Here is a 15,641-nt window from a genome sequence, read left to right as displayed (position 1 = left end):
CTAGTTTCCTCTGGTGCCAGCAGTAAAACAGCAGGGCCACAGCCAGGAGAACGCTGAATGTCCCCCCAGTGGTTCCCGCTGCAACAAGGCCTCTTCTTATCCCTGGGGTGCCTGGAGGGGAAAAGCCTGTATTAGCCTCTGGGGGAGGGGTCTAGGGCCTGGAGCCCTGGAACCTTTCCTCAGCTTGGCTGGGGCCCTGAGCCCTGGTAGAGGGAAGAATCTAAAATATGAGGACTCATGGGGACCTTTGAGGACTAGGCTAGGACTGGTGTGGCACAGGAAGCAGGTTTCTACTTGTGGGCAGCACAGCCCTGAGCCTGTATGTGACAGGAAGTGACTCACTGTGAAGGGGTAGAAGACAAGAGCCTGGGTGGATTGTGGCAAACGGGAGAAAGATAGACAGCTCCCTCCACCGACCCCCAGACATCATTTCAGAAATTAATATTTGGGGGGAAATCTACATCTGCCTCTCTATCTCTCTATCTATTCTGTACTTTGGCCTTTTGGAAATTTCCCCTAGACATCTGGAAAGATGTTATGCGACAGTGGCTTGGCAGCACCTAACTTTGGAACAGCAGCCTGCCTGAGAAAGAAAGCAAATATTACCACTGATTAGGGCACTAGCTGAACCAGCAGTAACTCTGAGACTGCTCTCCATTAAAAAAATGTATTGGGACACCACAATGAAATGCCACCAGTTTCCTTCCTCATAGAAGCCTGAGTCTTATGTGCTTTGAAGGGGAGGTGGGAAAGAAACTGATGGAAGGAATAAACTAAATGGTTGGGGAATTCTGATTTTTCCATTGGATCCATTCTCCAAGGCAAGGGTGTCCTCTCTCACCACTCCTATTCAACATAGTTCTAGAAGTCCTAACCAGAGGAATCAGGCAAGAAAAAAATAATAGAAGGCCTCCAGAATGGAAAGGAAGAAGAAAAATTGTCTCCATTTACAGATGATATGATCTTATATAAAGAAAATCCTAAAGACTCCACAAAAAATCTGTTAGAGCTAATAAACAAATTCACTACAGTTGCAGGATACCAAATCAACATACAAAAATCAGCTGTGTTTCTATCCATGTAACAATGAATTACCCAAAGAAGAAATAAACAAAACAATCCCATTTTCAATAACATCAAAAATAATACAATACTTACTAGTAAATTTAACCAAGGAGGTGAAAGACCTGTATATTGAAAACTATAAGATATTGTTGAAAAAAATCGAAGAAGACACAAATATGGAAAGATATCCCATGTCTGTGGATTGGAAGAATTAATATTGTTAAAATGTCCATACTATCCAAAGTCATCTACAGATTCACTACAATCCCTATCAAGATTCCAATGGCATTTTTTACAGAAATTAAAAAAAATTATTGTATGGAACCACAAAAGACACCAAATAGCCAAAGCAATCCTGTAACAAAAGAACAAAGTTGGAGGCTTCACACTTCTTGATTTCAAACCATATAACAAAACTAGAGTAACCAAAACAACTTGGTGTTAGCATAAAAACAGATACATAAATCAGTGGAACAGAATTAAGAGGCCAGACATAAACCCATGCATATACCGTCAACTAATATTGGATAAGAGAGCCAAGAATACTCAGTGAAGAAGATAATCTCTTAATAAATGGTGCTGGGGAAACTTGATAGTCACACGCAAAAGAATGAAACTGGACTTCCATCTTATACTACTCACAAAAATTAACTTGAAATGTGTTAAAGACTTAAATGTAAGACCTGAAACCATAAAACTTCTAGAAGAAAACATAGGGAAAAAGCTCCTTGACATTAGCCTTGGCAATGACTTTTTGGATATGATACCGTAAGCACAAGCAACAAAAGTGAAAATACACAAATAGTACTACAACAAATTAAAAAGCTTCTGCACAGCAAACGAAATAATCAGCAAAATGAAAAAGCAATCTACAGAATGGGAGAAAATACATGGAAATCATGTATCTGTTAAGAGGTTAATATATAATAATATAAGGAAGTCATACAACTCCATAGCAAAAAACCCCTCAAATAATCCAATTTTAAAATGGACAAAGGATTTGAATAGACATTTTTACAAAGAAGACATGCAAAAGCTAACAGGTTCATGAAAAGGTGTTCAACATCACTAATCATTGGGGAAATGCAAATCAAAACCACAGTGAGGTAGCACCTCACACCTGTTACAATGGCATTTTTTATAAAGTTTGTTTAGAATCAGAGCGTAAGCAAAAACAGTAAAATTGGGCTTCCCTGGTGGCGCAGTGGTTGAGAGTCCGCCTGCCGATGCAGGGGACGTGAGTTTGTGCCCCGGTCCGGGAAGATCCCACATGCCGCGGAACAGCTAGGCCCGTGAGCCATGGCCACTGAGCCTGTGTGTCCGGAGCCTGTGCTCTGCAACGGGAGAGGCCACAACAGTGAGAGGCCCGCATACCACAAAAAAAAAAAAAAAAAAAAAAGCAAAAAAACCCCCCCAAAAAAAACAGTAAAATTAAATTTCAGCATTTCAGTTTAATAAAGCAGTCTACATTATGGTGATTTAGCAGAACATAGGAAAGCAAGAAAATGTGTCACACTTACACTAAATTAAGGCCGTTGAGTTATATTACTAATGTATGCAACTTTAACTTTGTTTAGCACTCTCTGCCAAAATAAACTTTATTCCCTATAACTTAAAAAAAAAGAAGACTAGAAATAACAAGTGTTGGTAAGGATGTGGAGAGAAGAAAATCCTCGTACACTGTTGGTGAGAATGTAAACCTGTGCAACCACAATGGAAAACAGTATGTAGGATCCTCAAAACTTAAAAAAAAATAGAACTACTATATGATCTAGCAATCCCACTTCTACATATATATCCAAAGGAAATGGAATTACTGTCTTGAAGAGATATCTGTATCCCCATGTTTATTGCAGCATTATTTATAATAACCAAGACATGTGCAACCTAAGTGTCCATTGATGTATGAATGGACAAAGAAAATCTGGTATATATATATATATATATATATATATATATAATATTCCATCATGATGGAATGTGAATATGATGGAATATTATACAGCCATAAGAAGGAAAATTCTGCCATTTGCAACAATGTGAATGAAGCTTGAGGTCATTATGCTAAGTATGACAAGTCAGACAGAGGGAAAGATCTCTGTCTCTTTGAGCTAAAAGATTGTGTCGAGGTTCAAATCTGGGCTGCCAGGTATAAGCTTTGTGACCATAGGCAAATTACCAAACCTTTCTGAGTTTCACACTCCTTTTCTGTAGAATGGAGATGATACTATCTTATTTTCTAGGATTATGACTATGATAAGCAAAAATGATATGTGTAAAACTTATTCATTCAGTAAATGTTTATTGAATGCCTAATAGGAGCTAAGCAGTGGAATAGGCACTTGGGATAAAATATGGTCAAAATAGAGATTTACCTTTATGAGGCTACTATGGGAGGTGTGGAAAGAGACAGAAGAAGACTGCATGGCATGGCAGTTGGTGACACATGCTGTGGGGAAGAATCAAGCAAGACTTGGAGAGGGAGGGCCTTGGTGAAGAGCTGCTATGTTATATAGGGTGGCTGGGAAGGTCTCACTGAGAAGGTGAGTAAGGTCCTGGAGGAAGTGAGGGGATGAGCATAAAGATATTGGGGAAAAGTAGTGCAAAGGCCCTGAGGTTGGAGTGTGACTGGAAGTTTTGAAGAAGAGACAGGGGGCAATGGTGGCTAGAGTGGAGAAGGTGAGGAGAGAGTGGTGGGCCATCAGGTCAGAATAGCAGGATAGCCAGATCATCAGGATCTGGTGGGACGTTGAGAGGACATTGGCTCTCCCTCTGAAGGAGATGGGAAGCTATGGGAGGATATTGAGCAGAAGAGTAACATGATCTGATTTATGATTTAGAGTTCCTTCTGATACTGTGTTGAGAATAGGTTGTGTGGAGCCACAGGCGAAGCAGAAAATCAGTGTTATTGCAATCATCCAGGTGGCTTGGATCAGGTGGTAGCAGTGGAAGTGGTGGGAATTAGTCATATTCTGGTGATACTTTGAAGGTAGAGCTATCTGGACTTGCAGGTATATTACAGTTGGAGGATCTAGAGAATCCGCCTGCCAATGTAGGGGACACGGGTTCAAGCCCTGTTCCGGGAAGATCCCACGTGCCACAGAGCAATCAAGCCCATGCACCACAACTATTGAGCCTGTGCTCTAGAGCCCATGAGCCACAACTACTGAGCCCGCGTGCCACAACTACTGAAGCCCTCGCGCCTAGATCCCGTGCTCTGCAACAAGAGAAGCCACTGCAATGAGAAGTCCACATACCACAACGAAGAGTAGCCCCTGCTCACCACAACTAGAGAGAGCCTGCACTCAGCAACAAAAACCCAACACAGCCAAAAATAAAATAAATAAATTTATTTTTTTTAAAATGTGATGGGGATCCAGTAAAAAAAAAAAAAAAAAAAAACCACCTTAAAAGGGGTATCTGATGAATAGGTATAGAAGTACCATTGGAGTGAGGCAAGCCTCAGGGTGATGGATTTGAGAGAAAACAGAAGGAAAGAGAGTGAGTAGAGATAACTCTTTTAAGGGGTTTTACTGTAAAGGAAAGCAGGGAAATCTAGCTTTCCAGTAGTTCCTCCATAAAAGCTAGCTTTATTGGATAGCCTGGGATGCAAATGAACCTGAGAGAGAGGATGAATTGAAGCCCCATAGAAACCATTTCTTTAGTCCCAGGGGAGCTGAGTGGGAGCCTGGTTTGACCTAGTATGACTCCTTGGAGACAGAGGAAGGTAAAGATATAAACTATGACTGTGCTATCCCAAAGGAAGGCTTATCTCCTCTGTGGCCATAATGGGGCTCTGTATTTGCTCTTGGTACTTGTAAGTTTCCTGACCTGCAAACAAGTTGGTATTGACACACTCTTAGACCTACAGTAATGAAGTAAAGGGATGTTTTATGTCTTTGGTCCTATGGAGGATTACCAAAAGAAGAGTATAGTTGACGTTTAGGATGAAGGACCTATACTCTACCCTAAAGCACTGCTAATGACGTAAGATTGCAGTTTGAGAGCAACACGCAATGGATCAGCGTACAGGCACACAGAATCATCCCCAAGAGATGAAATGGCCCCTGGCCAGCATTCCCTCACTGTAGTACCTCCTTATAACCTGGTATAATGGAAAAGAGTGAATATCGCAGTGGAAAATGGCAAAATGGAAATAGAAAAATGAGAATCACAAAGATAGTGTTGGCTATGCCCACCCCTAATTTGAGAAATCTGAGAATAAATAAGGTCAATGGGGATTAAAACTTACTTCTCACAGAGACGTTCACCGCCTCGCTCTGGATGAGGCCATAGCCGTTGTCAGCTGTGCAGTAGTAGCCCCCTGCGTGGCTCTCCCTGATAACAGGGATCTCCAGCTCTGCTCTCTGGGAACGCTGACTTTTCTGCCCCAGACTCTCCCTCGTGTCCCCTCTGTGCCAGGAGAACGTGGTGTTCCCCGTGCCTTCAGCCACAGAGCAGACAAGGAGCAGCATCTTCCCTTCGACCGCCTGGTCCCCCTGGGGCTGGGTCTCCAGGAACACTCCAGACACGGGGATCCCTGTGTGAACACAGACAACAGGTGAGGGCATGATGAGAGGAGGACGGGGTTGGGATGTTGGACAGGGTCACTTTTTATGGGACTTTAAGATATACTCTTCTGCAGGTGTTAGCACTGTAGCTCATAGACTGTGGATTTGGGGCCTAGAGTATCATTAAATGTAGTAACCTTTCCATCCTTATGCACAGACTCTAGGAGAGAAACATTGGGTCTCCCTGAAAAAGCACTTGGGTTTTATGTCATGTCCTAGTTGTCAGTGTGAATTATTTTGACCTGGGAGAAGTAATAGCAATAGTGGCTATCATCACACTGACTTAGACCACATCCGTTTCCAGAAGTCCTGCTTTGGTACCTAAGACAAGCTGATATTTATTGTATTTATCTTTGTGTGTATGTATGTCTTTCTCTTCTGCTTTACATATCACGCTGTTTGTTGTTACTGGTTAGGGTCCACTTCTGTGGATATGTGTCTTCTAAATAGTTTGCCCCAAGATCTGACATCCTAGAATCTGTGAATTCAGTAGCAGAGAATTTTGTTTCTTATTTCCATTTTGCTTTGCCCAACTCTTGTATCTGCCTCCGTGAATCACCTCTGTCATTTCAAGGTGCTAGAGTTTCAAAGAAAGCCTAAGTTTTTAGAGAAATAGAGGTGGAAATGAAATCCTGTATTTCTTTTATTATCTACCTCACTTCTCAGTCTAAGCCTGGTGCCTCTGTCAGGATGACAAAATCCATCTGTATTGGGCAGTCCCTACCCTCACTGGGCCAGAAGGAGCAGTCAGGGGAGACACCACAGCCCGGCTCTCCAGCACTCACTCTGCACGTCAATCTGAAGCGGGAGGCTGAGTTTGTGGATGCCGCTGGTCATGGCCACACACCAGTATGATCCTGAGTCTTCTCTCCAGAGGGCTGTGACCTGGAGTTCTGGGGACGCACTCCAGTTTGAGAGGATGACCGCATGGTCTCTGAAGAAGACAAAGTGAAGCCGAGTGTCTGACCGCTCTAGAGGAAGCTGTGTTTTACAGCTCAGGTTTACAGAATTCCCCTCTGTAGGCTGGGAGTCTGTGACTTTCAGCTTTGGACGTGGAAATAGCTCTAGAGAGAAGAGGTGAATCAAGTTCTCAGTATGAGGCAGGCTTGGATTCGCGGTTCTGGAAAACTTCAGACACCTAGCAAGACAAACTTATTGACCCCTCTATCACATTTTTCTTTCCCAGGATTATTTAAGTCAAATTGTTCCACTTTCTCTGCCTCTTAGAGGACGTGGTCTCAAATATTTCCAGAGTTTGTTATGATATCAACTTATATAGGGAATTCCCTGGAGGTCCAGTGGTTAGGACACTGTGCTTTCACCGCCGAGGACCCTGGTTCGATCCTGGTCAGGGAACTAAACAGATCCCACAAGCCGAGCGGCACAGCCCAAAAAAACAAAAAACACCACTTACATAGATCCCCGCGGATGTGCCCAATTTACCCTGCCCTGACATTGCTAAGCAAATTTGTATGAAATGAAGTGTTTACCTTGAATTCGAATATTTGTGAGACTTGTTCTCAATACACGATTATTTTCCAAGGATCCAATGCATTGGTAACAGCCACTGTTGTTTAAACTTGCTTGTGATATCAGAAGATCCACGCTTTTATTAGAAACAGAAATAACTTTTCTATTCCAAAAGTACCTCACAGCAGTCAGTTTCTCTCTCGCCCTTTTCCGGCATCTCAGAACCAACTCATCACCTTCAAACACAGAATGTGGGGCCTGGAGGATGAAGGAGGCTGGAAACCACACACAGATAAGACGTTATCATTGAGGCACCCCATCCTCTGTGCATCCTGAATTACAGAGATTTTTTTTCTTCCTTTTTCCTTCCCCAGGATTTAGTCTCCTGACTCAAGCTCACTCATTTCCTTCCAAATCAGTTGACCAGCTTCAGATACAATTCCTAAATAAATCCTAAACACATCTATTTAACCATTCAGGGACAGATTCAAAAATATAAGGATTCTAACGTGGAGAGGAAAAGCTGAGAGGAGGTGTGACTGAATCTCTGACGTCATTGATTACGGAGAAGATCAACACCAACTTGCTCACCAAATAACAGAACAGGAGTCATCAAAGACGTAGTTCTTGGAGAAATACACTAGAAATTGTTACAGTGCATTGGAGTGTGCTATGCAGAGGGCTTATGGTCACAGATACAAATTCAGGGTCAAGAGGCAGTGAATGCTGTCCACTCATGAAACCCTCATGCTCTTCAGATTCTGATTACAGGCTAGTTCTATCCTTTCTCTCTGAGCTGATACAGTGAATGCCTGCTCCTATAGACCAATGCCTGAGGAGTGATCTAAATTTTCTGAAATAGAGAAGGGACAGATCCTAAGACAGGTGAAGACACAAGCCCTGAGGCTGGAGATTTCCCACCTCTGAATTCCTATTTTATGGCACTTTTCACTTTCTATTTTGTGCTTAGTACATTCAGGTAAAGCCCTTGAAGGCAGGACCTAAGACAGCTTCACTTTTTTTTTTTTTTTTGCGGTACGCGGGCCTCTCACCGTTGTGGCCTCTCCCGTTGCGGAGCACAGGCTCCGGACGCGCAGGCTCAGCGGCCATGGCTCACGGGCCCAGCCGCTCCACGGCATGTGGGATCTTCCCGGACCGGGGCACGGACCCGTGTCCCCTGCATCGGCAGGCGGACTCTCAACCACTGCGCCACCAGGGAAGCCCCAGCTTCACTTTTGTATCCCCTAAAACTAAAACTTCTTTCTTTAACTGTGTGTGTAAGAATGTCTGTTGATTAATATTAGACATTTAAACTCTAATGTCAATAGTAGTTTGAAAAACACTTATAGACAGTGAGGGAGGACATGAACCTGAAAGGTCAAAGTTAGAGTAGAACGAAGGACCTCAGTTCTTGGAAAATCCAGGGAGCTAAGATGTACTGCAATCACTTCCAATGTTTTAACTAATTCACCTTCTTTCTCACCTGTAGAAAAGAGCAAGTGCACAGGGTTACTCGGGAGTGAGCCTGGGGCCTGGCAAATGTACTGTCCAGAATCACGAACCTCGAGGGTGTTTCCTGGGGTTTCACTTGGATGTTGTTTCCCAGAGTACCAACGGTACCATCTTATTTTCTCTGGTGCATAGAAGTGAAATCCATTGCAAGTCAGATTCACTCTCTCTCCATGGAAGACAGTGGTCCACGGAGGCTGGAGGGAAATCATGGGTTTGGGTACAGTAGCTGGGGAGAAGAGAAATGAGTCTGAGGTGGAGGTGTCTGCAGTCCCCACTACAGTGGTTTGTGTGGAGTGGACTGAAGCACCCAGCTTTGGAGAGTCTCTGAAAGGCCCCCTGGCGGGGCTGCTGTTTCCCCAGGTTTCAAGTTTTCCAGCTGTATTCACCTTACCCAGGAGTGCAGCAACTGCTCTTTGGTCTACAGGAACAGACTAACCTTTCAGAGGGCAACCCCAGCAAGACCTACTCACCATAGAAGATAAGTGATGGGAGGCTCGCAAACCCCCTTACCTTTTCCAACAGGCCAGGTCCTCAAGTAGATTCCTCCTGAACTCCCTCCCGCCTGGGCTCTTCATGTTACACACACCTCTCTAAGATGAGCATTTGTGTGGCATGGCCATATGGTGGGGTGAGGGATTGTAGAGGGAGGGAGTATAGGAATTTGGGGTCAATTACGCAGTTATGGAAAAGGGTCCATAGTATTTTTTTCCAACAAGAAGTAGGTAGGGGAGGGGTGAGCAGGCTGTTGTCTGAAGTGAAAATTATATTGAAATAACTACAAACAGTATGAGTGCTGGGAACTAGGTGCTTCTAACTCCCCACACCCCAAAGATACTCTTTCATGAAAATAAAATGTGGGCCCTGCATAAAATCAGGCCTTAACATCTTTGAATTATTAATGGACAGAAGCTGGAGAATGTAAGGGTAAATATCAATACAAATTAAAGATAAGAGGTTTAATTCTCCCTGTTGAAAATAAGGGAAACAACTTCTCCCTCTCTTTTTTCTTTCAAATGTATGTGAATCTTTATAATGGCTAAAAAGCCTCTTGCCAGTCTCATAACTCAGGAACATCTTTCTCAAGAAGGAGCCTTTTTTTTTTTTTTTTTTTTGCGGTACGCGGGCCTCTCACTATTGTGGCCTCTCCCGTTGCGGAGCACAGGCTCCGGACGCGCAGGCTCAGCAGCCATGGCTCATGGGCCCAGCCGCTCTGCGGCATGTGGGATCTTCCCGGACCGGGGCATGAACCCGTGTCCCCTGCATCGGCAGGCGGACTCTCAACCACTGCGCCACCAGGGAAGCCCCAGGAGCCATCTTTTTGAAATGCAGACATCTAGGGGGATAGCTCCCCTGGATCCTGTCTCCCCATTCCTGTGGAAGGGTAAGCATTTACCTTTGGTAGGTACCTTGTTGCAGTATGCAAGACTACCTCCAGTCCTAAAGATATGAGATGTTTATTCCTCCTCTGGATAAAAGCCAATAACCATGATCAATTTAGGATAAACTATGTGTGACAAAAGGTACTCTCAAGTCCTCCTGCTTGAGAACTAGTTACTGTTTAATCTTGAAAATGTGTATGTAATGGGCTGAATCCCCTTGGCAATATAAGAGTGGGAGATCCTTTTCTGTCTTTGCAATCTCTTGGTGGATTGTCTGTGATGAGCATGCTTATTATTAAGCGTATGTTTTAGTGTTTATTCAATACTAAAAGTGTTTGCTTTCTTTATTACCTTTGTGGAGAGGATTTCTGGGTTGGGAGATTTTGTTTTTAACTTTATTTCCTGCAGCCGTTACTGTGGCTCTTTCTTATCTGAGTGTTTATTTCCTAAGTTTTGTAGCTTCAAGGTGTGAGAGTTAGTAACTGAAGGATGAATCTACTACTGTGGCATAAAAATTATTTTGAGCTGAAGGCATTTGAGAATAGATTTTATTTTTTTTTATTCTGAATTCCCTTATCTGCCTAAAAGCAAAGCCTCTGAAGAGTTCAATTGTCATAAATCACCTCCCCAGGAGCAAATAAATGATCAGCTCTTATCACCAGACACTGGAAGTTGGCAGCACACCTAAAGCAGAACTCGTCACAAAACTAGCATAGCTCCCATCTATTCTCTTAAGGGCCCACTTATCTTTCCTAAAAATCATTTGTTTTCCAGTAAGTGGCCTTCTCACCTGCCCCTTTCCCTATCCAGATGTTATATAAGTCCCAAATTCTAACTGCCTCCTTAGTTTATATTTTTCTGTGTATTCCCATAAGTTTTGAATAAAAAATTTGTCTTTTCTCTTGCTAGTCTTGCTTTTTTCAGTTTAATTTGCAGGCCCTCATTAGAAAACCTAAGAGGATAGAAAAAAAAAAAAGGATTTCTTCCTTGACATAATAAAAGTAATCACAGACCTAATTATTCACTATTGGAAACACCCACTCAAACATTCTTACCCCTTTAACGCTACTATTTTCTAGCAGGCACAAAGATCAATGTTTTGATAGGCTAATCCTTCATTGTGTATACAATGAAAATTGATTGTAAAGTGATACTTCAGATTCTGCCAAAGATGCAGTAATTCATGAAGGTGGTAAAAGTGTTGTGGTTCCACTGCTCTGATGGCTCCCAAAGCCACTGACAAGTGTAGTAGAGCAAGATCTGTTAAAAGTTGAAGAGGAGCAAACAATGATAGGGAAAATATTTGTTTGGCTTCTGAAAGTTAGTCCCAATGCCCTTCTGTTGAGCCTGTTGCCCACCAGCGGGTTTGAAAAACAGAAGCACTAACTTGTCCAGCCATGTGACACAGTTCTGAGTAAGGAGATGTCAGAGGAATAAAGCTAGGAGTGAACTAAGGGGTGAGGATTCTGGGGGAAGACTTTTCCTTTATGATGAAAGGAGAGAAGCATAGCAGGGGAGCTCTATTGCAGTTTTAGTTTCCTACAGCTATCACATACAAAAAAAAAAAAAAAAAAAAAAACCCCAAAAACCAATATTTGATCCATGCTTTGTTCTACAAATTGCCTTGGTAATCTAAATTCTGTGATGTAGAAAATAAAACACATTATTTCCATTTGTATTGTCTTTTTTCCAAAAATAAAATCTCACTGTTGGGGATATGCAGTTTACCATAAAATCATAAGTGGAATCAATTAAGTGTGTTTTTATCTTAGTACTTTCTATACTCAGGTAAGGAGGACTGTCTGTATTCAAGGGCGTACAAGCAATTGTTTTTTTAAACCTTGAGACTTTAAATATTCTTACCTTTTTCTGTAAGAACTGCCCCAAATACACCTTAGAATTGTACCCAAATGTAATGGAAATACTCTGTTTGGGGGCAAAAACTGTAGAGTAACCTGAACGCTTGTTTTAAATAAAGAAATTAAATGTTCTGTTTGATTATAGAAACATTCATGTGTCTCTGCAGACTTTTTTTCCTTTCTCTTTCTCTAGAGGTTTATACAGATATACTATGCCCCAGTGAGTATGGGGTTGTGTTTCTCATAAAGAGAATAGAAATCTGCACTGTCTATGTTCCTGGGAAGCACCTGGGGTTAGGGAAATGGAGACTGGGCAGTAGGTCTTTTACTGGAGGGAAGGGAGAACTTCTTTGGTGTATGCAGCTTTATTCCTCGCTGGTCCAAGTAAGTTGCCCCTGCTATGTGCAGGTGGCCCAGTGGTCAGGGGGAGACACATCTTGTCAGCATCTTTAAGAGGTTGGGACTGAGTCAGTGGGTTCTGAGATTAGCCACATCTACTAGCTGACACTCTCTGTATTTTATTCTCCATCCTAGAATGTTTAACAAAACCTAGTCCAGTTAAGATCTCCTCCCAGTTAGGCAGAGATCTGTGGGAAATGGGCTGTAGCCACAGCACTGAGGGGGAGAATCACAGGCCCAGAAGCTGCAGGGGATGGTGTGCATCAAGGGGCAGTGGCTCCCACTGGCTGGAGCTGGCTGACCATAAGCAGCTCCCTGGATGTGGGGGGTGGGGGTGGGGTTTGGGGTGGGCTGGACAAGTCCGCAGGGATTGCCAAAACTCGTGGAGACAGCTCCCAACAGAAGGCTGGACTTTCTGCTGACCAGTAGGATGGGGGCTCAAAGTTATCATGATCTGAGCTTATTAATAGAGAAATGTCTACACAGAATGCTGAAGTTTGGGATGAGTTGGTTGCCCATGGCTCTGTCAAGCTAGGGGGGACGTGGGGAAGCCGGCAAGTTGGTTGCACTCAGCCTCCCCCAGTGAGGTAATGGCTTATTTCTATCCTTCCTCTCTCAGGATTCTATGCATTCTGTCAAGTTGGCTAGAATCCCACATCAGGTGGGGACACCACCTTTCCTTGAATTCTGTGACATGTATCCCAGCCCTGCCTCCAAGATCATCCAGCACCATGCCAGGTTTCATCCAGGAGTGTGACTCCCAAACTCTTAGGGTCAGAGTCCTAAGATATGTTTTCACCTGCCCGTAGTCCTCAAGGAAATGATGCGGGCACAGCAAGTCCTCTTTTGACAAGTATGTGAGATACAGGATAGTTATTAAGATATCCAGAAACATAAAAGAGAAAAGGAAAGAAAAGATGGACTTACCAAGTGGTCCACTGACTGGAGCTGCTGCAAGAGAGTCAAGAGCCAGGCATCAGCACAAGGCAACGAGTCCCAAACCATTCTACCATGAGAGCCCACCCGCCCATTTTCGACTTCCAGCCAAACGGAGGAGAAACTTGTCCAGTTCCACCCACCCTGGAGAAACAAGGTAACGCCATGGCCAAAAGCTCAGGCTGCAGACTCAGGCAGAAACAGGTTTGAATTTTAGCTGTGTGGCCCTGGGCAAACTACACAAAACCTCCAAGGCTCAGTTTTCTCCTCTGTAACATGGGGGCCATCAAACTGACCTCATGGCCATATTTTAATGAGTTAAATTAGTAAGTCATCAATTAAGGGTTGCTGTAATTATTTTTTTTTGACATGACTGTGGCTGCTGCTGAGGCTTGGCTTCACTATCTTCTTGCCTGGAGTGTTATTCTCCTCCTTCATTATGAAGCAAAAGCAAGTTACACTCACACATCAAAGCTCAGATGAAATCCAACCTCCTCCATGAAGCCCTCTGAGATGCCTCTAGGCTGCAGCACCCTCACTTTTCTATTGATTCAGAACCCCTCCCATTCCAACTCAGTTGAAACTCATAACTGGACGTACAGTATGGGGCAGTGGTTAAAAGCACAGCTCCAGTGTCAGATTATGGGTTTGAATCCTGACTCTGCCACTTTACTACTGCATGAAACTTAAGGCAAGAGACTGTCTCTATGCCTTAGATTCCTTATCTGTAAAACAGGATTTATAGAAGTTCCAGCTCATCAATTGTTAGAGGATTGGATACATTAATACAATGGGATATTCTTAGAAGACTGTCTGACATAGGGTTCAGCAAGAATTAATTATTATCAGCAAGAATTAATTATCATTATCCTATGATCCATTGTGTAATATTTTTCTTGTATTGCCAAGTCAAATGCTCTTTCATTTGTCCTTTGATTTCTTTATCAGAATGTCAGTTCTTGAGGGCAGAGGCCGTGTTCTCCGTGTCCCTGCATACTCTGCATTGCCCAGCACCATGCTATGACCCATATAGCCATTCATTCACTATTTACTGAGTTCCCATAATGTTCCAGTCACACTAATAACTCTTCCTTTCTTAATTGGAGTCTGGAGGTATAGCTGAGAACAAGGCAAACACATTTAACAAAATTCAGTGTACAAATGACTGACTGGTCTTTATTTCCCTAAGCTTGAGCTACTAGAAAATCAGTGTCTCATTTGGACAAATATTGGCAAGCAGGGAAGAAAAATCAAAGGGAAATTGTCTTATTTCTCCTCTTCTCATGCTCTTTGCAAACATCAGAGCAGGCTTGAACTTAGAGTACAAAAAAGAAATAACTATTCTCAGCAGAAAATCATTCTACATCAGCTCACAGTCAGAACATGGTCCTTTCACAAGGGACTCAGTTCATCTTTCACTCTTGGTTTTCATGATCTGTGATTAGAAAGGTAACCAGATTTAATTGTAGTTTTCTGAATGGAAAAATAAGCCCACTTTTGGGGGGGTGGTAAGAGGAATTTTTCATAGGCAATTAAAAGCAAACAAGGAACACATTATTAGAAATAATTTTTTCCCTCTCATTCCATTGTATCAATATCTTTCCCCTTTGTTCATTTTCTGCTGTTCTAAATGGGAGTAAAATCCATTTTTTCAGCAGCACAGAGGAGAGGTCTTTTGCCTGCAGAGAGGCTCCGTTTTTGCAGCAAACAGAGGCTTTCCCCCACTACTTACCTAGGACCAGCAAGGATGCCCACAGTAGCATGGAAGTCTGCTCTGGAGTCCTGAGGAGCATCTCATAGGAGACAGGCCAGTTCCCAGTGCTGGAGAGTGAGTTCAGCAAGTTGTTACTCTGAGTACAGCTGGTTGAGTTAATGAAGTGAAAGGGGGAAGTAGGGGGATCTTTCTTAAAATACCGAAGAGTTATGTTACCAGGTCTAAGAAAATCTCAATGACGGAAGTCAACATTTGATAAAAAATATTTAAGAACTGCGCTGATATATTGGTATGAATAGCTCCTCAAGGCTTTAGTTGTCTTATTTTCAGAAAGCTCCAGTCTCTGCCTTCCAAGGAAACTGCAACTTATTCTCTCTGCTACCAGATATCAGGTAAGACTGCAGTTCTGTTGAGATTCACATAATCCAAGGATGTGTCTAAATCACTCCTGAGCTGGAAAACTTCTCATTTGATACAGAAATGCCCTTCTCTGGTCCCTGACAGACTCTGCTGGACCACCTCCAGATGACCATCTGTATATGATGAAGTATCTGAATCATAAGACAACTTGCACCTTGTCTGGCATGTATGAAAATATCCTGACTCATTTGTCTCAGAGGAAGCAACAAACTTTGATCTGAGCAGGGAGCAACGAATAAATTACAGCCCCATCATGTTCTTCCAGGAGAATGGACTGTGAAATTTTTAACTTAAGGTCCTAGAATCCAAAATTTGC

General features: G+C 42.9%; 1 protein-coding gene across 1 annotated transcript in view; it reads right to left on the bottom strand.

Annotated features, from left to right (window-relative positions):
* The window catches only part of LOC308629856 (Fc receptor-like protein 5), a gene marked incomplete at its 5' end in the record, with an annotated part of 84,708 nt that extends 69,724 nt beyond the window's left edge, over window positions 1-14,984 (bottom strand). The window contains 7 exons of the mRNA XM_081258161.1: window positions 1-111; window positions 5,318-5,605; window positions 6,422-6,700; window positions 7,127-7,381; window positions 8,590-8,844; window positions 13,183-13,206; window positions 14,924-14,984. Of these exons, the coding sequence (XP_081114287.1) occupies window positions 1-111; window positions 5,318-5,605; window positions 6,422-6,700; window positions 7,127-7,381; window positions 8,590-8,844; window positions 13,183-13,206; window positions 14,924-14,984 (1,273 nt within the window). The remainder of the gene's footprint in view (window positions 112-5,317; window positions 5,606-6,421; window positions 6,701-7,126; window positions 7,382-8,589; window positions 8,845-13,182; window positions 13,207-14,923) is intronic.
* Between the last annotated feature and the right edge of the window lie 657 nt (window positions 14,985-15,641).

The sequence above is a fragment of the Mesoplodon bidens genome, assembly GCF_964165515.1.
Source record: "Mesoplodon bidens genome assembly, chromosome: 2".
NCBI lineage: Eukaryota > Metazoa > Chordata > Mammalia > Artiodactyla > Ziphiidae > Mesoplodon > Mesoplodon bidens.
This window is presented reverse-complemented; position numbering and strand designations above follow the sequence as displayed.